The 27,662-nt window shown below is 35.9% G+C and overlaps 5 protein-coding genes and 1 long non-coding RNA gene across 18 annotated transcripts; 4 read left to right on the top strand and 2 right to left on the bottom strand.

Moving 5' to 3' along the window:
- Positions 1 to 369: 369 nt before the first annotated feature.
- Positions 370 to 14,473, top strand: mdu (mitotic spindle positioning protein meduse). 3 transcript variants are annotated; one of them, XM_033484989.2, is made up of 5 exons: positions 370 to 1,089; positions 9,717 to 9,854; positions 12,003 to 12,448; positions 13,065 to 13,230; positions 13,702 to 14,473. In XM_033484989.2, exons 1-5 carry the CDS (start codon positions 1,078 to 1,080, stop codon positions 13,804 to 13,806), a joined length of 867 nt encoding a protein of 288 aa, XP_033340880.1. In that variant the 5' UTR covers positions 370 to 1,077; the 3' UTR covers positions 13,807 to 14,473. The 3 variants fall into 3 exon arrangements, with proteins under 3 accessions (XP_033340880.1, XP_033340879.1, XP_033340882.1); XM_033484988.2 differs by lacking the exon at positions 370 to 1,089 and adding an exon at positions 3,987 to 5,244; XM_033484991.2 differs by lacking the exon at positions 370 to 1,089 and adding an exon at positions 5,298 to 5,623.
- Positions 14,474 to 14,891: 418 nt separating this feature from the next.
- Positions 14,892 to 18,164, top strand: LOC117228954 (tetratricopeptide repeat protein 27). Its single transcript, XM_033485070.2, has 8 exons — positions 14,892 to 15,056; positions 15,162 to 16,017; positions 16,094 to 16,160; positions 16,228 to 16,560; positions 16,639 to 16,812; positions 16,902 to 17,054; positions 17,136 to 17,297; positions 17,387 to 18,164. Exons 1-8 carry the CDS (start codon positions 14,978 to 14,980, stop codon positions 17,948 to 17,950), a joined length of 2,388 nt encoding a protein of 795 aa, XP_033340961.2. The 5' UTR covers positions 14,892 to 14,977; the 3' UTR covers positions 17,951 to 18,164.
- Positions 18,165 to 18,250: 86 nt separating this feature from the next.
- Positions 18,251 to 21,281, top strand: LOC143258719 (3-oxoacyl-[acyl-carrier-protein] reductase FabG-like). Of its 3 annotated transcripts, none has more exons than XM_033485066.2 (4): positions 18,251 to 18,926; positions 20,212 to 20,528; positions 20,613 to 20,814; positions 20,891 to 21,281. In XM_033485066.2, the coding sequence occupies exons 1-4, from the start codon at positions 18,387 to 18,389 to the stop codon at positions 21,131 to 21,133; spliced, it is 1,302 nt and encodes a 433-aa protein (XP_033340957.2). In that variant the 5' UTR covers positions 18,251 to 18,386; the 3' UTR covers positions 21,134 to 21,281. The 3 variants fall into 3 exon arrangements, with proteins under 3 accessions (XP_033340957.2, XP_033340960.1, XP_033340959.1); XM_033485069.2 differs by lacking the exon at positions 18,251 to 18,926 and adding an exon at positions 18,975 to 19,762; XM_033485068.2 differs by lacking the exon at positions 18,251 to 18,926 and adding an exon at positions 19,806 to 19,992.
- LOC117228957 (uncharacterized) lies at positions 21,282 to 23,021 on the bottom strand. 3 transcript variants are annotated; one of them, XR_004492404.2, is made up of 3 exons: positions 22,881 to 23,020; positions 22,605 to 22,693; positions 21,282 to 22,416 (listed from the first exon to the last, which is right to left on the bottom strand). It is a non-coding gene; the product is annotated as an uncharacterized LOC117228957 (long non-coding RNA). The 3 variants fall into 3 exon arrangements; XR_004492405.2 differs by lacking the exon at positions 22,605 to 22,693 and having other exon boundaries at positions 22,881 to 23,021; XR_013034550.1 differs by having other exon boundaries at positions 21,282 to 22,693.
- Positions 23,022 to 23,095: 74 nt separating this feature from the next.
- On the top strand, positions 23,096 to 25,343 carry Rfk (Riboflavin kinase). Its single transcript, XM_033485071.2, has 4 exons — positions 23,096 to 23,201; positions 23,640 to 23,788; positions 23,869 to 23,971; positions 24,057 to 25,343. Exons 1-4 carry the CDS (start codon positions 23,114 to 23,116, stop codon positions 24,158 to 24,160), a joined length of 444 nt encoding a protein of 147 aa, XP_033340962.1. The 5' UTR covers positions 23,096 to 23,113; the 3' UTR covers positions 24,161 to 25,343.
- On the bottom strand, positions 24,266 to 27,558 carry LOC117228951 (uncharacterized). 7 transcript variants are annotated; one of them, XM_076525576.1, is made up of 8 exons: positions 26,728 to 27,558; positions 26,142 to 26,546; positions 25,801 to 26,056; positions 25,601 to 25,730; positions 25,263 to 25,531; positions 25,035 to 25,183; positions 24,804 to 24,962; positions 24,266 to 24,722 (listed from the first exon to the last, which is right to left on the bottom strand). In XM_076525576.1, exons 1-8 carry the CDS (start codon positions 26,792 to 26,794, stop codon positions 24,436 to 24,438), a joined length of 1,722 nt encoding a protein of 573 aa, XP_076381691.1. In that variant the 5' UTR covers positions 26,795 to 27,558; the 3' UTR covers positions 24,266 to 24,435. The 7 variants fall into 7 exon arrangements, with proteins under 7 accessions (XP_076381691.1, XP_033340951.2, XP_076381688.1 ...); XM_033485060.2 differs by having other exon boundaries at positions 24,266 to 24,962; positions 26,728 to 26,892; positions 27,126 to 27,558; XM_076525573.1 differs by having other exon boundaries at positions 24,266 to 24,962; positions 26,728 to 26,892; positions 27,150 to 27,558.
- Between the last annotated feature and the right edge of the window lie 104 nt (positions 27,559 to 27,662).

The following is a 27,662-nucleotide window of genomic DNA, read 5'->3' as shown; positions in this document are numbered from 1 at the left end:
TACGAAGTAAAAAATTCGCTAGGATGAATTTGAAAAAGAAAAAAAACTGTTCTCATCTTCATCGCGTCTCTGCGCGTCACATTATGTATAATATTTCGCTCGTAACAGAAACGAAACGAATGTTTCACTGTTGTGTGCATTAATCTGATGCTTTTATTATCCTTGAATGACTTCCATCGTTACGTTCTAAAAATAGTTGATATTTTGATGAAAACTGGTGTTGTTATTATGAAAATTTCGTCCACCGTATTTTCATGGGACGGATGGGATTATAGCGAAGGTTGTCGGATGGGTCGCGGTGTCATCGGCCCGTTGCTTTTGTTCGGAGAACGGCCAGGGGAACAACAAGGTTACACAGGCAAAATGGCAGTCGTCGAACGGGGCCCGGCCGCGACTCGATTATAAGCCTTCGGCCCTCTTGAAAATTACAGGAACGCGAACGGCAACTGGTGGCGACACGGGGGAAGACCGAACGCGGCGGTTCGTCGGCTTTCGAGGTTCATCCGAGTTTCGAAAGAGTGTCCACCCGGTCGTGGTGTCCGCATCCATCGCGTGGAAACGCGCATCTTCCTCCTCGTTCGCGGGTCCCCGTCAATCTGGTTTTAGGCGTACTCCGTAGCGGCGGGTCTGGTGATCGACGGTGAACGCGATTCCACGGGCGACTCGTAGATCACGCGCTAGCCGGCGTTGAAATCACCTGAACGGACAACAGGCCGATTCCGTTGGACGGCTGTGTAACGGAATCTGTTGGATATTTCTTCAGCGAGTGGAAAAGAGGAACCATCGGGTCACCATCGGGGGACCTTCCGCCGGAGAACGAATTTACCGTGACCCGTTCGAAAGGGAACCAGGGTCGGTACACCTTGCCCAGGGGAAGAGAAATGGTGCGAAAGAGATCCAGCCAGTGACGTAACCGCGCGGGCATGATAATAGATACGGACGTTAGCCGGCTGCGTTCACGATCAGATAAGAGGATCGAAATTCTGCTCGGCGTATTCGGGGACCCGTGTCGGAAGCGGCGCTCGATAAAACGGCTAGTTGGCGGACGGCTCTGCGTGTGAAATCCCAGTGGCAACGATGAAAATGGAGGTAAGTGCGTGCACGCGAAATCACGGATGAGCGACGGAGAAGAATCCCGTTCAACGGGTGTTTGATTTACTGTCGTTACCGGCTGGCGATCCAACGATCCGACGATTCGCATTCGATCCGACGAGAGCCGAGTACATTTCGACCGTGTAACACACACCTGCCGGCTCTGTCAATATTTATCCGTGGCCGCTGTAAATTACCGTGCCGGCGCTTCAAGACGATCGGCGGATGCGTCAACGGGATTTCTAATTCACTGTGGATTAGCCGATTATATCGTACCGATCCCATCTAATTATCCTGCGCCGTGAATAATCGGCTGCGAAAACACTCTTGAAAAAGATGTCACGGTTCTTCGCGCGATGCTCGTCGGAATTGCTCGATCTCTAATTGCCCGCCGCGGCCGCACGCCGGTGGATCGCCGAAATCAGATGTAACACGGGTCCGAGGAGCGTATTTGCGCGGTGATCCCGAAAAACTGGTCGGACAGCTATTTAAATCGCACGCGATCCTTTTCATTTTATTGGGAACACCGATCTTGCCCTTGGCTGTTCTTCGGGGAAAATTAAATTTTTGTTTTGGAGTGATCGATATGCGATATTATTCGCCTTTATCGCGATCAGTCTTTCGCGCTATGATTTCTTTCATAAATTACTAGTAGCACTTCTTTGGCGTTGATTACAAGAAAGAAAAGAAATTTATATATATATATATATATATATATATATATATATATATATATGTATATGGTGTGTCTGTATTAATCTTGATTGTCAAACATCGACGAGAGATAAATCGTAAGTGAAGCGATCGACATCCATATTTAGTTGAGTATGTTCGTTTTTTCTTTTTCTTTTTTTTTTTTGATAGAAATGGATGAATGAAAAACAAGATTGTGAAAAGATTAAAAAGATTAAATAATATTGCTACATCGTTTCCGACCAATTATTCCGCAGTCTAATCGTAAGGGGCTCGTAGAAGTGACAAAGGATTATTTCCTTTTCGATGCCTTTTCTAAATCGTTTCCAAAATTTTAAACAAGCCTAATGATCGATTATGAACTTTCACATTTTGCTTGTGTAGCATGGCATCGTTTAACATGACGGTTGAACGCAATTAGTAACGTAAGAATTGTGTTTTGACACCTATCTGTGTATATGTATGTAGATTAGATATTGCAGAGTATTATAGGGTACATGTATACGTGTACTCTAGATTAAACGCTGTTCGCACATGCTAACGCGACGGTCGCCGCTTTAAATATAGAATTTCAATTTTATCAGGAGGAATGGAGAAACAATAAAAATCTTTTCTTCTGTTGGAATTAATTTTTAGGAATCAACAAAATCATACGAAACACGGAATCTTTACGCGAAATCTGAGGAAGACAATCCCGTAACTTGTTACAAGGGATTATTTCCAACTAGTCGTTTTAACCGAATGATAGCGTTATAAAGCGTTAATTGTATCGGCTGAGCTTCGACATGTGGACAAACGTAATCCGAATGCAAACTTGTGGCTAGCTGAGCAGCAGCCGTGCTCGTACGCGTTCATAATGGAACCGGTATCACAGATTTTTGAAAGGATATACACTACCTCTCAAAAGTATTTGATCAATGGTTCGATGATCGCCGAACTCGGCTTTTCCAGCGAAATAATATGCAACCGAGAAGGCTCCTGCAACAAGGTGATAGCTTCGCTTTCGGATAATTTATATGAATCATACGAGTGGAATTTCAATCATGCTATAAATTCATGATCAACTAATGTTCGCGTTGGGAAACTTTTACAGCGAATATAATGTTCCAATAAATACAATTTAAATATTAGGGCTTGCTTGATTTTAGATTAAATAGACGAGAATAATAAATATTCGTTAAAGTGATTCGAAAAGTGAGAATATACTTGACATCGAGCATTGCTATAATGCATAACATATTCAGTATTATTATATTGAATATGTTATGCATTATATATATAAACATATTTGTTTATATCGTGAAGTCGCATTCAAATAAATTGACACGCGTTGCGTCTCTGTACAGTGTTATCTGTTGCAAAACCTTCGTACCGATTACTCACATTTTCCGTAAATTAGATAGACTGTACGTATACAATTGAAAAATGTATGAAAAGTTACAGATCCTTTCGGTGTACAAAAAACAAACAAAAGTATTGATACTGCACATTGAAAGAAAACGAATTAAGCAACGCTATCAAATCATTGAAACGTTTTTTGAATAATACTGCACCACGGACTACAGTAATGTCTCTCTAATTGACGCTCAAATTGACCACAAAAATGGACAGTTTGGGAAGAGGAGATACGATTATTCGAGTCTTGCGGTTCGTTTTTATAGTTACGAATTGTCAACAACAATAAAAACGAGTTGCAAGGCTCGAGTAATCGTATCTCCTCTTCCCAAATTGTCCACTTTTGTGCGCAATCTGAGCGTCAGTTAGGGAGACATTACTATATATAGTTCGTGATATAAACTGAGATATTGGTTCCGCGATGTTCCCCTGAATTGTCCAGATTTGAGAATTTATTAAATTCCAGTCACGCGATTATAGCACCTCCCGAGGCATTATAGCGCGCGCAAACGTTGCGTTTTCTTGGTTGGGTTCGATGCTGTTTAAACTTAATTACGTACACGGTATGTGGGTCGTCGCGTTGCCTTTGGAATTGTTATTGTAGTTTCTTTTCAGAAACTGCTCGACAGGTGTTTCGATACCGACTACAACTAAGCGACACCAGCTGTTACGTTTTCTAGCTGACGACACGATGACGATCGTGCTATGTAGCAGGTTTGCTAAGAAAATATTTTATGTGCTTTCACACGGATCGACTCGTTGACCCTGGATCGTTTTAACCAATTTGACCCGAAAGCAAGTCGCGTCTTTTGTGAGAAAGTACGTATTTGATCGAAAATAAATATTTTTCTAGAGTTATTCGTTACTTCGTTAACACGTTGCATAGGTTTTATATAAAATTGTCAGAAATATAAACGATGATTAATTCGAACCCGGATGACGATGTGCATCCTTTGTATTTGCTTGTTATCATATTACATATTAGCGGACTGTTGAACCTAGTACGGTTTACAAAATCTTTGCTTAATGTTCGCGAACGATTGCTTAAACGATTCAAAAATTTACCAAAATTGACCCACTCTGGTACATACAGTAATGTTTCTCTTACTGACGCTCAGATCGTCTACTAAAATGGATAATTTGGGAAGGGGAGATTCTTATATTTTTATAATTGTGGACAATTTATAACTATAACAATAAACCGCAAGGCTCGAATAATCGTACCTCCTTTTCCCAAATTGTCCATTTCTGTGGTCAATCTGGGCGTCAATTAGAGAGACGTTACTGTATTTCAACGCTCCATTTTTCGTCTGTAAGCAGCCAAGCGTATCTTTCGTACTGGAAACTTTTCACCTGGACACAACCTGGATCTGCCTATTCTATCATTCACTCTCCGAAACCCTGAACCACTCTCCCTCTCTATCCGTACACCCCATTTATCGAACGATCAATGTCATATCGTACGTAGTACGTTTTCCCGTCAGCGGGCACGTGCGCACTCGAAAATGCCCTCGGAATCTCTAGCGGTATAAACGAATGGACCGCGAACTGCCTTCTAAAACGTCCAATAACACGATCCATTAATGTTCGCCTAATCGAGCACGCGATCAGAGCCGGCTGCCGGCAATTTTCGCTAGAACGGGAATCGAAGGACATTCGCCGCGCGAGGTCGAAACTCCCCGGACCAAAACTCACCGCGACCTCGAAATCGCGACGATTATATCTTTCGTCGAAATCGAGTAGTATCATCGAGGTGGAATTTTAAGTCGGTCATCGTCGCCTCGCGGTTGGAAACCAGGGGGTTCACGAAAGAAAGGTGAGGCAGGAAGATCCGTGGCCCATTTTTTTTAGAAAGGAAACAGGCACGGGTTACAGTTAAGCAGCCGGTGCTAGACGGTTGCTCAGTTTTCAATGAGCAGCATTCCGGACTGTCAGACGACCGCAGCTTCGCTGGCCGGAGAAACCCTTCGAGGACTGGTTCCAATAATATTCGGTTCCTACGCGGAAGTGCGGACGAGACACCTGACTGAACCAGCCCCCTTCTGTCAGCTGCGGAACAGCCAGGTTTCTATTCCTCCTTCAAACAATATGTATTCCAAGAATACGCGGCCTCGCGAGTGTGCTGTCGGATAGATCTCTCGCGAAGAGCGAGAGATCCGTCTCGGCGATCCGACCGATCCTTGAATTTCGATCGGATCGATCAAGGTTCGATTAGATAAAGCCACGGACTTCTGTTTTGTCGATTTATTTTCGTGACGGTTAGGCGCATCTCGTCTCAGTACATATTTTGAGAGCATTTCAAGATCCGACCGATCCTTCGATTTCGATCGTATCGATCGCGTTTCGGTTGCACTCGGCTAGGTGACCACGAAGTTCCGTCGAAGGTCGACCATCGTTTCAACGATGCGAGAGTGCATCTGGACCTAACATCATCTGGCTATGGGTATGTTCTTGTTGATTAACATAAACAGCATGCCGTGTAATTAGTTCCAACAAGGAGGTCGACGAATCTGTACGAACTACCGTTAAAGATTTTTCAGAAGATCGCAAAGTAACTGGATGGATCGAAGTTGTATCGACGAAAAAGTGCCCGTTTTCCGAGTGCCAAATATCTTTACTTCGCTGTGTTTCACTTGAAAATGGACATTTCTTCCGATGTCATTGTATTTGTACATGCGCCGGACCGGTAATAGAAATGAAAAAATAGTGAATCTACAGTACAGATGTATCTATCTGTGATGTATCTATCTATCAGTATCTATCTAAGTACAGATGAGAATTTAAAGTAACAGTTTCTCCAGCGCGTTCTCGGCAAAGAAATGGAGTTTGTCTTGAACATCTGTCTAATTAACAAGAGACGCAAAGAAGAACGGTTGTTAAAATTTCCTTAACTTGTAATCATCGTAAATGCAGTCTTGTAATTGGCTGAAGAAAAAGACAGAATTTTGTTAGTGCGAATGATGAAAAACGAAGACAAGTTTATATCATAGTTTGTTTTAGTTATCGTTTTGCAATAGCTTGGCCAGGAAACGACGGGGAAAAGAGTTTTCACAAGAATTGCATAAAGTATTGACTCATTCTTTGGATGATCTATCGATGAATCATTGTGTCACCGATAAAAACATCAATGAAGTAACGCATTGTGCCCCGCGGAGTTTATTAATTAGCGAATAATGTTAACTGCTATCTAAAAATCATTCGAAAGACGGATCGACAACAAAATTGCCCTTGGCCCCTATCCTATCTATGGAACACGATCTAAACTGGCATAGTGTTTCCATTTAAACGGTGTCGAAATGAAAATCGATCGCGATGCGTTATCGTTACATGCACCTATCAGCGGCGCGGGTTTAAACTTAAGGAAGTTTATCGGCCGCGGTATCGAGCGATAGCAATTGATTGGAAACGAGAGACGATTGGAGATAAATAGACCGGTTACGCGTGGTAATACAGTTTCGTGTGAAGCCGTTCACATCGTTGCATAACGTGCTAATAACGATCTAACACGGGGTTGGTCGATTAAAATATGATTTTTTATCGAAACAAAATTTTAGAAGTATGAACGGTGATAAGGGGAAGCGAGTTTATGTTATCGTAATAGCTGTTCTAATTTGCAAGAGAAGTGTAGTTTCTACTGTCTCGGGAGTGAAGGAAAAATGAAAGGACGCGAAGGACACGAGTCCTTGGCATAAGTCGTAGCATGCATGAAGGAAATTTTTACTTCATATTTTTACTTTGTTTCGATATATTGGATAACGTAAACGTTTCCATTATTTTCTTCGCGTGTGCGAGTCCGACAATTTATGATATCAGGTAGAACATTTCAGAAAAATCGTACACCACGGCTCTGTATCGTCGCAACTGGCAACGATCAAAGAATTTTTCACGACACATTCGTCCCAAGTTTCGATTACGTTGCAACTAATTCGGTCAGTTAACAGACCATTATGCTCAATATTGGTTGCACGATCTGTTCTTCATCGATGGCGAACAATTCTGCAAAGTTTTATTTTTTCATTAGCATACCGCATAACCCAACATGTGGTCAACGCACATTTCCTCGACTTCGAGCTCTCTAAATCAGACCGTCTAATTTATATTTCCGTCATTATCTAAACTCCAGTGGTCATCGGTTTTATGAACGCGAAGCTAATAAACGAAAGCCGGCCATCGTCAAAGCCACTCTTCGAGATCGACTTATCTAAATAGCGAGCTTAATTGACCACTGCTACGCGAATGGAAACCCAATTAACCTTGTAAATTAACTGTAAAATTTCTTATGGATCACTACGATGAGCCTAGAACGGGTTAATAGTATGGCGGTCGCGTACAGCCAGCTTTCTGGAATTTGTTTCCCGTTAGAGGGACGATGGATGCTGGTCACCATTGAATTTCATTTATTCGGCGGCCCGTATTTTGTTTCTCGTTTCATTTTCGCGGGCAGCATGCCGAAAAAGCGAGCCGAGGTATCGCAACGAGGGAGTTCGTAGACCGCGACTGCACACAGAAAACCGGTGTTTAGGTTGGTCGCACGGTTCACGTTGATGTTAGAATTGAGGTTCAGGGGTCGGGTTGCACCATCATTAATTCAACATTCTGAAACAGTGGCTTCTCTAATTACGCGGGGCTGCGCGATTGTGAGCATCCGACTCGTAGCAGGATTGGGAAACGGCCCTCGGATGGAAAAACGGGAAAACTTGGTTCATTCATCCATCAAACGATCTTCCATCCTGGTTTGATCCTCGTTCGAGTCTGTCCGAAGACAACCAAATCGATTACAATTCCCGGATCCACGTTTTTATGTCGTTCACATTAGGGTACATTTGAAATAATTCTCTGATTAGGTTCGACATTTTTTTCATAGGACAACACACGTGTACCAAATCGATGCCTAGATGACATTTTTCAAAATTATTATCGATTGTTTTAGCTGTTCGATTGCTTTCGTGTAAAATCATAGAGACACGTACGCACTTCCAGCAACACATTTGCAAAGCTGTTGCAATCATCCTTGATACCGTTGGCAGTTCTTGTTTTGGTTCGGCTTTCCAACATCAAGGAGCGACGGTAATTCTTAGCCACGTAATTGTTGTTTTCTTTCTAGAGCCTACCGGGAGCTACCGTATCCCGTGCGACCTATGATTATGTAGTTAGAAAACTGTCGCCCCGATAATCATAATCATCAAAACATGACAAGAGACCCGATGTCCTAAAGTGACACACAGGGTCGTTTCCTGCAGCCTTATAATCGCTCGCAGTATTACGTTGCCGTACGGGAAAGTTATTTTTAAACGAATGTAGCACAAGCTTGTTAAACTTACAACGCGTGGAACGGGTCAACAGTTGCTAATCCATTCCGACTGTATACCTTCTGGATGTTCGCAAAAAACTGAACGTGAAAATCCTGGAATGACTCATCTTGAAGCGACTGAAATGAAACTCATCTGGAAATTCGAATGTGCAAATTGACTCTCTGCAGAGTTTGCACTCCGGCGTTTGTTCGCTAACGGTCCTTACATGCGGTAGCGAAATAACTTCATTAACATCGGGACAAACGAGTTCACTCGATGACGTGCGAACAATTTGTTGAAAGTATCGTAATTAGTCGCGATATGACAGAAAAGATAACAGATCGCGTTCTCCAACTTCTTTATCTAATTCCACATTAGAAATTGAAATGCATTGTTGTTATGAAAAAAAAAAATAGTGAAAACCGCAGTTTCTTACGATTTTCGATCAATAATTGTACTAAATGAAAAAACTGAAATATTTCAACGACTGTAGCTTGTTTCTGCGTCATCGATTTTGTTTAAAGTTTTCGCATACGTATGTACAATTGCATTTTTTGATAGATATTCCGATCGGAAAATTGAAAAACGTTATTTTATCATCGTTTCCATCGTTCCGATCAATTTCTAAGTTCAATTCTTCAAAAATTATTCCGTCTTAGAGTGCGCTCAAACACTGTCGTGAGCGACTATACATACAACTGATATTAACCCTTTTAGTGCCGGAGGCCGATATATCGGCCCTCGATGCACTGGCGAAAAGTGCCAGAGCCGATATATCGGCCCGCACCTTGTAGCGTTATAAATAAATAAATACGTTATAAATAGTCTAATTTCATTACGAGAGAAAAATTAGCGTCACTGTTTTATTCTATATTTTGTCCTTAATACACTGTTTTTTGAATTATGTAAATATTGCTTTTCGCTTGGTTTTTATGAACCTTTTTCTAAATCCTAGTAAAATCGTAAAATTCGGCCGGTTATATTCGCATAAGCACCTCTTTTTCGCCCGGCACTAAAAGGGTTAACAACAAGTAACTGACATTGAATTAAAAGGAACTTCTAACTACGAAGACAAGACGAAATTCTGGCTGCGGACGCGTTAACTTTCATACTGTAAAACATGATAATTTGATAACGACACGGTGAATATGTTGCCGGATCCTTCGAATAGTTGAGATCGTCCCCTATCATTTCGGTAACAATCGACTAAGCCGTTAACATGGTACAATTTCGTTGCACACGCAGGCGGATCACAGGTTGGAGCAGCTGAAGAAGGCAACGGACAGAATACAGAAGGAGATCGAAGAGGTCACGGAGAGGGAGCACGAGCTACGAAACGTGGGCAGCATTAAGACCACGTCCCACGAGACGGTAGATTCCAAGGTACGCTTGAACCAAGAGACGTACGTGCAGGTAAACATGTATATGTTCCATGGCTCGGTCGTGCTCAAGGTCGTTGAACGAAAGAAAGAAAGAGTAAACCAGCCGACGTAGTCCTTATAGGGACGAAATGCATCGACAGCCTATCTACATGTCCATGAGTGACGCGACGATTATACGCGCGGTCGTTGATTTACTGATTTTCGACTTGAGCGCGCGCGCGCGCGCACACACACAATACTACGCATCACCTTGATTTTATTAACACGTTCCGTGCCGAGCTTTTTTTACTCGAATCTTCACACTTTGATATTTTACTAAAACTTGATGTATTACGTGCAATTATTAATTCTCGTACACATAACAACGTAACAAAAACTTATCAACGCCCATTCTTGCGGTGGAAATTGATTCTTCGGTTCTAAATTTCTTGTAAACAATTTGTTCAGTTCACTAAGTAAACATGCAAGCGTGTACCATCGATGGTACACGTGGCACAGAACGTGTTAACTACGCGACATAAATTCGTGGACAAAAAATTGGATTCGTCACGGCGAAATTTCTTTTCTCTGATATTGTAATCTTTATACACGCCAGTATGCCCTACGCGAGACGCGTTGGTCGTTTTTTTTCAGCTAGGTGGACGTTGATTAAAGGAAAACGATGGCCATACGTTTCGTTTAATTATGCGTGAATTTCCCAGGCTACGACGGATAATACGTTTTGTCTCGCTTGATCTGCCGTTTTAAGGGACCATCGTTTAAGGGATAATCGGAATGTACATGTGGAACGAAAGTTCTTGAGAAGAATTCAAACGAGCGACCATTCTTTATTGCAACTCTATAACAATAGATTAACCGTTAAATTGAATTTGTCCATGTAAGAAGCTCGATATGAAGAATTTTGGCGAATCGTAAATTAAATACAGTTTATCCGTGAAGTATTCAACCGTGTCGCCGACTCGTTAGAATAAAAAATAGTAGATTGTTTCATGCTGTTTCTGCTCGGCTAATAACGCGGTTTTTGTTTTCTACTGTCACGGGGATGGGTTTATCGATGCAAAAGCCTACTTTACGTTCGCGTTCGACGCATTTAAACAGAACGGAACTAACGAGTATCATGGGACAAGCGTGAAGTTACGTATCCACTAAAGGAACAAAGAGATACTTTCTAATAGATGTTGACTGTTCTCGTAAAATCTTCTCCACGTTTCTTCTGCTCTTGTATCGTGAATGCGGATAAAAACATAATGCTGGTGCACGCCTTGTTTCTATGAATGAGCGGTGGTTTGAAAAAGCGACGGGGAAAGAAATGTAACGTTCGAGCGCGCGGTAATTGTTGAACGAGTGCAACGAATAAATAGGCATGTTAAAAAGCTGAACGAAACGAAGCTGTTCTCATCGGGGTGTTCTTTGGCATTAATAGATAGCAACCTCCCTGCAAGCTGCGCTAGATCCTTGATATCATTTCGGCGGATACACCTTTTCACGTCAATCAGTTTTATCATCGCGGTCTCCAGAAAACAAGAGAACGTAAAAGTATCGCGATGCGGATAATCATTGCGACACGATCGCATGTTACATTTTTACGCCGTTTTATTAGCCCGGACGCGCGAAGTAATTATTACACCGCGAACATGCGAATTCGTTTCTCGAACTGGCGTGTTCCGCATGCTTTTAGCAACACGGTTGTATTTCAATGAGAATATCTTATCTGTTGATACATTTAAGCAAACACGCCGTTTTTCACGAAACTGCCGTCTTTGCCCATGACGCGACTATTGTCACTGATAATGGGAGTTTTTAAATGTAGCCCTTGCAGTCCTATGTCCACTGAACGATAACATACAGTTCAAAAGACTTTGGGCGACCGATAACTTTTGTCCAGTTTGTCCTGAACCGTTCATTGAAACACTGGAACCATTGTGTGCGCTAAAAGTAATTCCTTTGTATTTACAATATCTATAACCTTGTCCTTCAAAATATTTCTCATTAATATTATATCTATTATTATAACAGTCATTGGTATTCCGAATTTAAGAATTCCTTCGGTTTGCAGTAGCTCGGAAAAATATTTGAGTTCGGCGAAATTACGTTGCGTCTCGAAGTGAATGTTAACTTTCAGTCTGACGGAGCTGTTTGTGTGCGATAGGTACGGCGAATGCCTCAAGCTCTGGCTTCCGGTAAGCTGAAGAGGACGACATCGAACCCGCAAATCCTGGAGGCAGTCAACTTGACGCAATCGACGCCATCCTTCACGCCAAAGATGACAAACGGAGTGATATCCAGTCGTACCACGCCGACACCACTGCGGTTTGCCACTGCACCCAGCCAAAAAGGGTTGATGCACAGGTTTCTCGCCACCCGAGGGAAGATTTACAAATCGAAAACATCTGTGAACGACTCGTTGACAACGCCTGCAACACCAACGATCGCGCTGAATCCGATGAGCATCAAAGCGTTCAACAGAAGCTTGAGTATTCAACTGGAACCGGATGACGAACCCAAGAAACCTCCTGTTAGAAAAGGATACGTTCCAGTGGAAGAGAAAATTCAAAAGGAATTGCATGAAATGAAAGAACGGGAGAACGAACTCAGGTGTGAATTTTACTGGTCGATTTATGGTAGATGTGTGCTTCCAGGTTTCAAGTGCCGATGCAGTGGATTTTAAATATTTTCAGAAGCGGTCTAAAAGAATGATTAATTTAGAAACGGTTTGAATAGCATCTGAATCTTGGACTGCCAAATGCATTATCTCACTGTATTGTTGGCTCCAATATTAAAGTAACGCGCATTGCCTGATATTCCGAGTATTTTGAATACTTTATTACACTTATTGTTGGTAGAATATTCTAATTAGAAAAGTTGCTACCGCAACAAGAGCGTTGATAGCGACATGTTAACGATTTTATTACAAAATGTTACTTATAGTAACTTTTCATCTTATCTCTTATCGTCTATAAGCACAAAATGTTAATTATTCATGACAGCACTTTTAATATTTCGGTCAAAAATTCACCGAATATTAAGGTCGCATTAATACTATTTATAGTTTGTGAATACGTGTGTGTTCAAGTTCGTATTACCGATATTTGCAAGTTAATTTTATTCCACATTTGCGAAACTGAATCTAATGTCCTTGAGATAAATTGTTATATTGTAAGCCATAAACGAGCGTGACTAGGCAATAAGATCTGAGCCTTTGCATTTTCAGATTAATGCGATCGCAAATGCTGGCGAAATCTCAGCCGAATCTGTTAGACATCGGAAATGACAATGATTCTGACATATACGATGGTTCGAGTTCGTTGAGAAGCGGTGCCTCATCGACCACTTTGAACGAAGACGACGTAGAAAAGGAAAGCAAAGGAAAACACAAGGTAGAAACTTTTTACCGGGATAAATACGTTTAACACGAGAAAAAAAATTTCATCATCGTGTTTATAACTGACCCTATCTAATCTATCAGATTATCGACAGACACATTAATCAAAGATCGATATTTTATGCAATTATGTTGCATTTCAATAACTAATAAATATGTAATTATATAGAGTCAGTCTCTCCGCTTAATCAGAGTCACTAATTTTCAAATTATAAAAATTTTAGTCAATTTCGCGTTATCTTACTGATAACGTTTCATGGACATATTTGCGTTGCAAATGGAATATATATTCCATTAACAAAGATCACGTCAAGGGAATGTTTAACTTATCCTGATATCATGAAACTGGATTGAAAAGGAAAACAAACAAAAAATAATAGAAACATTTAATTTTCCATTGTTATAATCTTTATATAGATATAAATATACTTTTACTAATTTAATATGCACGTTTAATTATTCGCAGCCAAATCCACGACGTCGGAGCACCCTTATAGCGCAATGGGAGAATCTGATAGCTGCGAAACGGCAAACTAATGATAATGGTAATGAAAATGATTTAAACTTCTAAATAATTTCCACGTATAGTGGAAAAATGTGACTCCATCCTCGCTTCTATTCTGTTCCATGGTTCAAGTTATTTTTGGAATAGCTGAGACAAATGGAAAAAACATTGAAAAATGTGCTACTACAAGCTTTTCATTCTTAAAACCCATATTTCCTTGATGGTAATGCATATCATCGATTCCATTAATATTCTTAATTTGCAAAATAATTTATTTAAGATTATTATGAATATTTATTCAATAATGGAAGAATTACCTGATTCATTGTATGTTATATTTAATATTTTCTTTAAAAAGCTTTCAGTATTAAAAAATTATCAACAACAAAACATTAATATACATATCCATACATAAGCGAAAATGTTGCTCTTAAGTATTACAAGCATATATTTGATATATCAGCTTGTTAACTGTAATATATCTCTCATTATATTATATGCATACAATGCATACGCATAAAAGCGACTGACAAATTTCATTGGTCCCATTTTAACATGTGGAATGTATTAAGTATTACGATTTATATAAGCAAAAATATGTTATGTACTTAATTAATTGTAAAGAAGAGTAAGTGTATTTGATTTAATTGTATATGTGATAGTATAGGTCCATAATACTGAAAAATAAAAAACTTGTGCAATTTTTATAGAATTATAAGATACATGTCCTGAATATTGTCTTCTCTTTTTTCTCCTTAATGAATTTACTTGAAATCTATTGAAATTATTTATTATTAAGAATAGAATGTGAAGAAAACAAAAATGATATGTATTAAATAAAATATTTGGTACAATTTTTTCATCCTGACTATTCTTTATACATACACCGACACTACTTAGAATATACAAAAATATCTAAATTCCATTCAGTTTTATGTATATTTGAATTGATGTGAAATAGCTGTTTAGATTTAAATTTTTTAAAATGTCGTTCGATATTTTAAAAACTTTGTATTTTTTAAAAATAATTTCTATTTAAGTGGTACGTATACAGTACATAACATATTCATACATATTGTACACTGTATATGTATACATGTGCATATGTAAGTAGTACATAAATAGTGCTTCTCACTAAATTCAACAAATGTGCATGTAGTATATGCACTACTACATCATATATCACAACATATACACACCGACATTTTGCATGCGTTTCTAGTGACACTTATTACTAATGGATAATTTAAATAAAACAACAATGACACCAGAGGATATTGAAATTCTATTACTAAAAAATTTTATTTCTAACGAAGGTAAATAGATAATTTTAAATTATACAAATATGCTCATTTAAAATGTGAGGTTATATTGTATTATTTGAAAAGTTAAGTCTTTTTCTATTAAAAATTTCTTTTCAGATTACGAATTACCAGTAAATGTAAAATATATATTAAACGGACGATACAAAGATGTAATGCACAATGAATTGTTATCAACTTTTATAAAATCATGCAATGACAATGAACTTCATAAACTAGTACATAAGGGCATAGAAAAAGAAATAGTTACATATAATTCTTGGTTTTGTGTGGGTGTATCTTCTCTGTTATATTTTATCCAATGTAATTGGACAGGACCACAAATCGATGAAGATGTTGAATGGCTAAAAAGTCAAGAAGATGATGCTCTTAGACATCTAGCCTTACACGATGAATGTAACTCAAATGTAAAAAAGCCGGAGCATCTTTATTTTTCCAAGATTATATTTTCCAATGAAATCATAGAAAAATCTTATAAAAGCTCTATCTGGTGGTTATTTAGAGCCAATCTCTTGCATCAATATATTCTAAATGAAAGTTCTGGTGTAATATTTAATGAGACAGAACAGTTATTTGATAGAATCAATAAATTATCTTTATTAGAGGATCAGTACTGCAAAACATTATTTTATATAGAAGTTGCACAATTTTATTTTTATTATAGACGGGTAGAAAATTCCAAAAAGTATGTTCAATCTGCACATGCAGCAGCACAGTTACATTTAAATCTAGAAGGTGCTTTAGGTAAACGCACAAAATATCAACAGGAAGAGAAACCTCAACTATACTTGAAAGTTGGTGCAGTTCAAAGCCAATTTCCCTTCAGATGTTGTGAAAATGTACCAAAATCGCTTGACTTAAATGACGATGTTCGATTAGAACATATTGAGTATTCAAAAAGTATGGAACACATTGAAATTGGAGGAATGGAAGAAGCCATCATATTATCAAATCTGTAAGATTATATTTGTGTATTTCATCAGATCATGGTGTAAATATAATATATATTTTGTAAATTTTATTTTGAATAGTGTTCAAATGCAATTATCACAACCGAAGGATAAGTTAACAGATGAAGAAATTAAACCTTATTTAATAGTAGGTACTTTTCGTATACATGCTAATAATCTTGGATTATGAATATCTAAAATCACTTATTTGGCAGGTTGTAATCGATAGTACAAAAAATTGGTCCTTAAAAGTGATGTCTCTCTATCATCGCTGTACATTAGAATTGGCTGATAAAAGAGCCGTTGAACGATCCATGTTGCAATTAGAATATTTAATACAAGAAATAAAAAGCTCAGAAGTTCCTGTTGCATACAGAATAGATATGTTCTTTGCAAGTGGTCTCAAACCTATCTGGGTTTTAGAACAAACATGGGCACATGTTATGATTAGTCTCGGATTGATAAAAGCAGCTTTAGATGTTTTCTTAAAGCTTGAATTATGGGAAGATGTTATTAACTGTTACAACATGTTGGAATTAAAACATAAAGTATGTTTTTGAACTTACATTATACATTGACACACTATCTCAACAAATACTTTTTAAATTTTTATCAACTAATTCTAGGCTGCAGAGATCATCCGTCAAGAAATATCTAAGAAACCTACAGTGCATTTATGGTGTTTACTAGGTGATGCAACTCAAGATAGCAATCATTATGAAACAGCATGGAAATTATCAAATGAAAGGAGTAGTCGTGCTCAAAGACATTGGGGAATGTTTTATTTTGCAAAAAGAGATGTTTGTACATATATAATCACTGAAAAATATAATTTAAATATATGGCATTATAGAATCACTAAACACCAAATATGATTTTTATCTTTTAGTACACGAAAGCTATACCACATCTAAAATTATCAGTTGAATTAAATAATATTCAAGAAAACGTTTGGATAAGACTCGGATATGCAGCTTTGCAAATAGAAGATTGGAAATTGGCAGCGACTGCATATAGGCGTTACTGTGCTTTGGAACAGTCGGTTTGTATCGTTTTGCAATATTTATGAACTACAATGTATATTAAATACGTTATGTTTACATACTGTATATACAAATTATAGACATTTGAAGCCTGGAACAATTTAGCAAAAGCTTATATAAAATTGGGCGATAAAGAAAGAGCATGGAAGTCTCTACATGATGCTGTAAAATGCAGTTATAACCATTGGCAAGTTTGGGACAATTTAATGGTCGTTAGCATAGACTTAGGACACTTCTCAGAAGTATGTACATAGCACATATAATAATATGATAATGACTTTTACTGCTTCTGAGGTATAAATATTTCTATGCTAATTTTTTATTTTTACAGGTAATACGTTGTTACCATCGTATTTTGGATCTCAAAAAAGATCATTTAGACTTTCAAGTCCTCGATATATTAACTCGCGCTATATTAAACAATGTGAACGATTCCGATGGGAATCCTGCACAAAGATTACTTTCAAAAGCTTTAGAGTTATTTGGACGAATTAGTTCCCTTATACTCAATAATTCCGATGTTTGGAGAATGTATGGACAGCTTACAGCACTTAAGAAAACAGATATTGATCAAGAAAAAGCAGCACAATATTTGCAACAAGCTCATCGTGCTGCTATTTCAGACACAAAATGGTTTCAGCAAGAAGAATCGATTGAAAATGTACTTCAATTATGCTGTCTATTAACTGAAATGTATTTAGAATGTGCTGTCAACTGTGATCTTAAGAAAAAGCGAACATTATTAGCAAGTGCAAAACTATCCCTTCAAGGAGTCATTAGAAAAGTTAAAGATCAGGAATTGGATAATGACCAAATTTTGTCACTTTTACGAAAGGTTGAAGAACATTTGAGTACAGTAGTAAATGCTTTAGAACAAACTAAATTAACAATGTAGACGATGTAATTATTTTTCGTATATTTAATGGCTGTACATACATTTTTTACGAAAATAATTTGCATCAGTTGTTAAATGGAACATTTTATACATCCACGATTCTCGCATTCATAAAATGAATTGGATATGTCTATTCCCTCAATTTGATTGTTAAAATATTGCAAAAATAATTGAAGATAAAGGAATAGTGCAAAAATAATAACAAAGGCAAGGAGACCGTTTCATTTATTTCAAACAAATTAAAATTACTTGCAAGTACTTGATTTATCAACAATTTTTAATATGCAAAGTGTAGTAGTAATAGTATAACCTAAAGAAATGTTATTTTTTACTCTGCTACGTTATATAACATAATTTTTCATTTGCAATGTTGTTTTCAATACAATTGAATGTAAACATTCGTTAATAGATACAGTACTTGCGCTAGTAGAACATAATGTTCTCTCTTTCTCCAATTCTACAGTTTAAACGAACCGCCACACGGCTGGTCACTGTGCTGCTATCTGCCATCTATTATAAAAAGGATTGTTCCTCACGAATATGTTACTACATTTGTCGTGGTGGAACGCTATTTCTGAGCTATTTTTCCATTTTCGCAAAAATGGAAGTGGTGCGGCAAAAACGTGCCGCAATTAAAGGTCAAATAATCGGCCTTTATAAAGCCGGGTTTCCTAGCACGAACATTGCGACTATAATGAAGTGCAGTGAAAGGACGGTCAGAAAATACATAAAAAGTTATCGTGAAAAAGGGGAAGAGGGTCTCGTAGATAGACGGCTTTATAATGCAGGACGAGCGCGTAAAACTACTACACAAGAAGATCATGCTATAATCAGGGAAATGAATCAAAATCCTTCTCAAAGTGCGTCTAGCGTTGCGGCAAATCTTGATTTACAAGTGTGTCCAAGCACCGTGCGTAGTCGATTACGGGAAGCTGGATATCCTTTTGGTCGACTTCCACGTAAAATACGTATGCAGGTAGGTTCAAGAAAACTTATTTCTACCACTACAAACACATGAAAGTCACTTAGGCATGTTCTGATCTCTGATTGGGTAAATATGATCAACGGCGTGTCTAGATACTTTCATGCGTCTGTGGTAGTTGAACGAAGTTTTTTTGAATTGATTGTATAAGGTGGCTTGAAAATTATTGTAAATACTTGAAAGGGTTTATTCCTGAAGTGATTTGAAGTAACTTTTCCCTTAATGAAAAACTGGACCAATCAGAAAACGGGTACGGTCTATGAATTCTAATGCAATGGTGCGCTACACTTAACGTAGCGTAAGCCTCAAGCGCAGCTTCGGATTTTGTTCGAATACCGAAATATTTTGATGTAATGAGACAACAGTCTCACATATACTAAGTTGTACAAGCCTCGAGGTCAGTTTAAAGCCAGCACTACATTAAACGTTGCCTGTCATGAGGGCAGAATTTGTAGACCGTACTGACTCACCTAGAGGGTTGTGTTTTTCGTTAATAACTCGTCAATAAAGATGCAACCAACATTTTTGTAAGAGAAAAGTTATTTTAAATCACCCTTTTCAAGAGTACACCTTTTTTGGGACACCCTATATATTGTCGACAATGATTACCGACTGAGCAACGTCATGTTACCGCTTCAATCCGCAAGGCCAAAGGCCAAATGTTTTTCACACAAACACGTTTTATGCTTTTGTGTGATTTCTGAGCAATCGAAAAAATTTTTATTTTCACAATCATTGTACATATATTGTATATTGACACGTTGATAAACTTAGATAATATAATCTTTATTTTTTGAATTTTGTTTCTTATTTATCGTTTGTTTTATAAGGTAAGGCTCGTAAAATATAAGATTTATTCTTTCTTTTCATTCGTCTTTATACATTTACTGTCCTACCTCGTCCGATTGCTTATCTAAACTGTCATTTTTGGATAACCCAAACAACCAATAAAATCCTTCGCTTTTTAATCTCAATCGTATAGATTAAACGATCAGTTGCAAAGAATTCAAGAAGTTAAAAAGACGTGTTGTCTCTAAATATTATAGAGTAATAATACACGGTTGGTACACTATATCGCAATAACTAATGTAACATTGAAAATAAGTTTAATTTGATATTACAAAATAGAGTTTACCATTTAACTTCGTTTGTTTTAAATAGACATACTAATTTTATAACTGTATTTTTCTTTTTGTATTAAAATTGGATATATTAGCACTTCCATTTTGTAAAACTGTATTAATGGTTGATATTTCTAAAAGTTAGTATATTTTTTTAGATGGCTTTTTCTGGAAAGGTTGTATTAATAACAGGAGCTAGCTCTGGTATTGGAGCAGCAACAGCTATACATTTTGCCCAACTTGGTGCATCTCTGTTGTTAACGGGTCGTAATGTAGAAAATTTAAATGCGGTTGCTGAGAAATGTAAACCTAATAAGCCACTTATTTTAACTGGAGAAGTAACTAATGAAAGCGACGTGAAAAACATCGTAGAAACCACTATTAAGCATTATGGTAAATTAGATGTTCTGGTTAATAATGCTGGTATATTAGAAAGTGGCAGCATAGAAAATACATCACTGGAGCAATATGATAGGTACAAATCTAATATTTTTATACATTACATTATATATATATATATAATATATGTATATATATATAATACATTACAATATTACAGATTATTTAATATAAATGTACGAGCAATATATAATTTAACAATGTTAGCTGTTCCTCATATAGTAAAATCTAAGGGTAATATTGTAAATGTTTCGAGTGTTTGTGGATTAAGGTCATTTCCAGGTGTCTTATCATACTGCATGACAAAAGCAGCAATCGATCAATTTACGAAATGTGTTGCTCTTGAGCTTGCGGAGAAACAAGTATGTGTTATCTATAAATACATATATTCAATTATTATAGTAGCTTTTATGCAAATATGTTTATGTTAATTTGCAGGTTCGAGTAAATGCTGTAAATCCTGGTGTTATACTAACAAATCTTCATAAAAGAAGTGGAATGAAGGAAGAACAATTTCAAGAATTTATAGAAAAAAGTAAAGACACTCATGCACTTGGTAGAGCAGGAGATCCTATGGAAGTTGCAAAAACAATAGCATTCCTGGCAAGTGACGATGCCAGTTTTATCACAGGTGCAACAATGCCTGTAGATGGTGGCAGACATGCCATGTGTCCTCGCTAATTAGCATTCCTATAAGGTTTATTTCATATACATTTATTCCAATATTAATACATTTATAAAGTTTCTAAAATGCTATATTTTTACTAAAAGAGATTGTTATACATAGAAAGGATAATGTGTGTGTGTCAATAAATCTATTAGTTATGAATGCAGTTCTTTTTTTACTTATTTAATTCGCATAGTGTACTACATGTAACATGGTAAAAAAAAAAGTCATAATTACAACTATTAAGAGATCAAAAGTCTTCACATATTCATAACATACATAATTCAGTATCATCTCGTGAGAGAAAAAGAGATAAAACGAAAATCGCGCGAGGCAGTCGGCAAACTTAAAAGCAGAGATTGGAAAGGTTTCGAAAATAACTGTTCCAAACTGTTATATATGGGTTCTAACTAAAACAATTATGGAGAACCGAAATCGATATATAAGAGTTATGAGAACATTACGGTTCTTCATAACTGTTTTAAGAACTGAAACCAATATCACAATTGTTTTCAACCTCTGCTTGAAAGCCAGCGGTCAGCATATCGGTGTACATTAATAAAAATACACAATAATGTTCGAAACAATACAACATCGTACAAGGAAATTATTTCTGATCTTCTCTTGGATCTTCTTCTTGATTATTTTGTTCATTTTTGTTGCAAAGATGATGTGATTGCCATTTATACCTAAATGAGTACATAAATTACAACATTGTATAAATAACTTACTTGAAGCACGTTTTTTTGGAAATATCCTCTCGCTTGCTTCCATGCATAAAAACAAACAAATCATTAAATAAGATTTGATATTAAATATTAAAATGAAATAATATAATTGTAAATAGATTTACTTTAGTAACCCATCTAAAAATACTAAAGATATGTGCTTTATATTTAGAGAATAATAAACAGTCATGCCTACTTCAATGTTACATTTGCGAATGTGCTCTGGACTGTTGAACCTGACACAATAATAGGGGTCTATTTGTCTAAAAACATCATATATTTTACCCAATGTCCTTTTTCCTTCTTCAACAAATAAAATTGTTCTTAAATTTAGAATAGGTTTATCTGGCTTTGGTTGAATAATTACTAATTGCTGAACAAACCATGCAACTTAAAATTTTACACTTACACTAAATTATTGTACACATTAAAATGTAAATTTAATGGCTCACATGATACTTTCGACATATTAATCTTAAAATCTTTGATAGTTCGTAAAACATCTAAGTCACACATTTTGTATGTTATAATTTATGTGCTGATACTTTTTTTTAGTACCCAGCTTTTGTCTAAAAATATAAAAATTAATAATAATTTCAAACTTAATACATACAAAATTTTAAAAATCAATGGAATCTTTATTTGTATCATCATTATCAGAGTCAACTGATTCAATTAACACTTCATTTAACACAATTACTAGAATCATCTTCATTATCACTTGACATTACTATTAATTCTACAATTTCATTTGCACCTCTTTCAAAACAGTAGGTTGGTCATTGTTTTGTTTATGAAAATTTGAAGAACTTTCTGTTTCTGAATCTGAAGTTAGTTTATTCGACACTGTATAAAATAAAAAAAAAATGATTAAATTAAAAATTATATTTTTATAAAATTAAAGAAAATTACATTAACAACAGGAAGAAATAACATGTTTAATCGAATAAAAAGCATATTTATTCCAAAAGAGAAAAATCTGACAATAACAACCTATATCACAAATATGTAAAATTATCAGTACCGCACTAACCTCATATTAGGGAACAAATTATCAATCACGTGCTGTAGTGGAGAATTGTTTACACAGGAACACAATTTAGTGCATACAAATCATATATTTTGCAGGTAAAGTCACTTTAATACTCGAGTTGTATATTATCAATGTTTTATCTCCTTGAAATACTATATAAAATGAAGTAATCTTACTGTAAACTGTAACTTCACTTACGACGTCAACAGTGTGAGCAGACGCGACGCAACACTATGTATACTGAAAGTTTACCGCTTTATTTAACCGGTTTAGTGGTAAAAGGTTTTGGCAGAGGATCTAAAGCTTTAGGCATTCCAACAGGTAAGTTTTTTAATTTAAATTATATGAAATACATTATAAAATACATTAATTACTGAAAAAAGACTTAAAAATTGATTTGACATTCTAAACGACATATTTATGCAATCGTACTACGTATACACTGCTAATGCTGGCAGAAAGATATAAAAACAGTACTAGTGTTAAATCTCTGGTAAACAAGCAAAAAATTACAAGATGGAATTATTATAAAAAAAAGATATTTGAAAACAATTGATAAGATATGTTTTGACCTATTACAGTTGTAAAATATATGTCATATTCCATTTTGAAACATTTCTTTTATTTCAAAATGATGATTTATATTATTTTTGGGAAAATTCGATGTACATATTTTATTTTGCTTGCCCATCATGGAAATATTATCTATAGTAGCATATAACAATTTGATGAAGAATTATGTAATAATGTCTTACGTAGCGAATCTGGAAGAGAAGGTTGTTGAAGCTTTACCTAGTAATTTCAATACTGGAGTTTATTACGGATGGGCTTCACTAGACGGAAAAATTTACAAAATGGTTGCAAGTATTGGTTGGAATCCATTTTACAAAAATGAAAAGAAGACAGTGGTAAGAATATTAAAAAATGTAATAAACGAATTACCATTTAATATTATATCATTTTTATATTATACAGATTATTTTTATAGGAAGTTCATATGCTGCATAAATTTGAGAACGATTTATACGGGCAACAAATTAAAGTCATTTTCGTGGGCTACATACGACCGGAACAAGATTTTTCTTCCATAGGTTAAAATTGTTTATATTTTATGATTTCGTAAATATTATTTTTAAGATTTTTTATTTTTGATAAGGTATATTTTTATTGTTTCAGAAGAATTAATTACAGCAATAAATAATGACATCAGTGTGGCTGAAAAACAATTAGAACAGCCACCATTAAATATATATAAAAATGATAAATTCTTGAAGGAATAATGCAAAAATATATTTGCAATATTCTATTAATACAAATTGTTGTAAACTAAATTTATAGTTTTTAATGTTTGAACGTGATATTATTGATTAGGGATATGTAGTCAATTCTTGTAATATAAGAATCTTTAATTAATTATTTAATATACTTAATATGATATATTGATTTTGACATATAGGTATAATTTTTTATAATTGTACTTATAATACAGTATTTGTACACTTAAAATTATATCACGAAATAGTTTAGGAATACAAGTTTGCAATTTTAGAAGTCTTCAATTTGTTCCTGGTGATGAAGGGGATGATGATGGCGGGGGTGGGGGTGGTGGGGGTGGTGGTGGTGGTGGAGGTAAAGATATCCATGGTGTATTCATTCTTGCCGGCATTTGAGGTCCCCATGTTACACTGGCATCTCGAAATCTTGAAAATCGATTTTGATAGAACAAGAGTTCTGAATGAGCTCTTGGTGACACATTGTAAGGAATTCTAGGATTTAAAGATGTCATTGTTCCATTTTCGCTATAATATTCATGTAGATCATAGAAGTTTTGATTCGTATTATCTGTAGTAAAATTTCCATATTGTAGCCCAGGTGGGTACATTCCATATCCACATGATTCAGCACTATCTGAATGAAAATCACCTGGCATATTTGACCAATTATTTAGATATGGATGTATCCACGGATTCTGTAATTGATTTCTAGCCTGGATGGAATGAAATCCTCTTGAATAATGTCCTCTTCGATTCTTTTGTTTATTTCTGTTCCAAGGATGATTCGATTGCCATCCAGAGTTTGGACCTAAAAGTGAAATAAAAAATTACTTGCACTGATAATGAGTACATAAATAACAACATTGTAAAAAAAACTTACTTGAAGGACGTTTTCTTTTGACTGATACATTCCCGTCATCCGTTTCAGGACACTGTTTTGCTTGTTTTAATTTTGCGTAATAAGCCTGCTCTTCCTCATCATCAGAAAATTCCGGGGGATCATCTGCATTTGCATCTACGCCTTTAATTCTGAAAAAGTACAAATCATTAAATAAGATTTTATATTAAATAATAAAATGAAGAGTAATATAATCGTAAATAGACTTACTTTAGTAACTCATGCAAAAATACTAAAGATGTGTACTCTGTATTTGGACAATAATAAACAGTCATGCCTACTGTAATGTCACATTCGTAAATGTGCTCTAAACTGTTGAACCTGATACAGTAATAGGGTTCTTTTACTTGTCCAAAAACATCAAATATTTTACCTAAAGCCCTCTTTCCTTTTTCAAGAAATAAAATTGTATCTAAATTTAAAGTAGGTTTATCTGGCTTTGGCTGAACAATTACTAATTGCTCAACAATCCATGCAACCTAAAATTTTGCACTTATACTATATTACTGTATACATTATTAAAATGTACATTTAAAATTAATCAATACCTCTCCTAATGGATCACATAATACTTCAGGCACACTAATTTTTAAATCTTCAATAGGTGGTAAATCATCTAATTCACTTTTTATGTCATTATTTCTTTGTTCTTTTGTTTTTCTGATTCCCGTATTTCGTCTGAAAACAGAAAAGTTAATAATAATTTCAAACTTAATACATATAAAATTAGAAAAATTCAATGGCTTACTTATTTGTATCATTATTATCTGAGTCATCTGATTCACTTAATACTGAAGAATCACTAATACTAGTAGAATCATCCTCACTATCACTTTCCTCGCTTGATGACTTATTATTATGAATCCTATAAGGTTGCATTTGCACCTCTTTCAGAACAGTAGCTTGGTTATTGTTTTGTGTATGAAAACTTGAGGAACTTTCTGTTTCTGAATCTGAATTTGCATACTCTAACGCTATGGTTGTAAGAGAAGATAGACTATATCCTGTTGAAAAGATAATAAACTTTAGCATTTTTTAGATTAAATACTACTCTCAGAGATATAATATTTATAATAAAAAGTTTTATACCCTTGTTTTCTTGATTTGCAATAGAGATATCATCGCTTCCTTCATATATAATAGAAACATCATCTGCTTGTTTCGAACTTTTAGCTATCAAATCAATTGTTAGTTGTTTATTATTGTCACCATTAACAGGTGTTTCGTTATGATTTACATTTGTGTCGTTAAACAAAGTTAGTTGATCAATCGTATCATTTGTAGGATTACAACTTTGTACATTTGCAGTATTATTCTCGATTGTGGCTTTATCACAGTTATTTGAAACTTGATTCATTTCAAAATTATTATTTTTTGCATCTTCACATTCTTCAATATTTGATATTTGTTCGTTAGATTCGTTGCACGAAAAACTTTCTGCAATTTTTTCTATTATAACCTTGTCTGTTTCCATAGTAATCCGTATATTATTTTCTTCAATTAAAATATTTAATATTAATAGTTTTTGTAGATAATTTTCAATTTAAAACAAATAATAAGTGTTGAAAAAATGCTTTTCTTATATGTGTGTAATTCTAAAATAAACAGATAAACAATTTTCAACGCTACCACGTGCACTACATACCGGATTTTAATCACCATCAGCGATCAATACCTGCACATATACAGGAAAAGATGCTACGCAAGAAGTGGGGTGGCGACGCATGCGTAGGGAGTCCCATACAGCGGCGCGGCACGTTTTCCGGGTGAACATTACATGTACATATGTATGTAATTCCGAATTCTGAACTACGATCGCGATGCGACGTAAGGCCTCTATCTGATCGTAGTTCAGAGTTTCAGAGTTTAGAATTACAATAATGAGAACTACGTACAGTAAATTCTCCCTAATCGACCCTCAGCATAAAACCAAAAATGAACGATTTGGAAAGAGTATAGTTGTTGACAATCGGTAACTATAAAAACGAGTTGCAAGGCTCGAATAATCGTACCTTCTCTTCCCAAATTGTTCATTTTTGTTTCAAAGCTGAGGGTCAATTAGGGAGAACGTACTGTATTTCTGCACGCTTCTCTTACTCCCTTAGTTGGCGCGCACATTCCCACCATTTTACTGCACATCTAATCCACAGTGGATTCTGTCACAGCAATGAATCGTCAACCAATCAAAGCAAATAAAGTTTCTATGTCGACTCTCGTTGATGGATCAAGCTGCGATTTGGAGGTGTACAGGAGTAGGATGTATTACTGTATAACGTTCGCGCGGTAGACACGCCACGCTGCTGTGCGGAACACCCTGCGCATAGTGTGATGCATATGTACATACATACAGGTAAGTAGTATACATGCATATGCTACTGTACATATTTACATATGTATGTATGTATTCCCCTAAGTTCTGCTTTTAAATATTTTCTTCGATCAGTTATGTTTAAATTTTAGGGTGGTTATTGTAAGTTAGTAAGGTCTTAAATCGTATGAAAATGATTAAAATAGCGACTCGTTATGTACCAAAAACAAATTGGTATTTATTTAATTACTCAGTTAAAAATTCTATCTTTCCATACTAATATAATGATGTATAATCACTTC

This window comes from Megalopta genalis, chromosome 12, assembly GCF_051020955.1.
Source record: "Megalopta genalis isolate 19385.01 chromosome 12, iyMegGena1_principal, whole genome shotgun sequence".
Lineage (NCBI taxonomy): Eukaryota > Metazoa > Arthropoda > Insecta > Hymenoptera > Halictidae > Megalopta > Megalopta genalis.
This window is presented reverse-complemented; position numbering and strand designations above follow the sequence as displayed.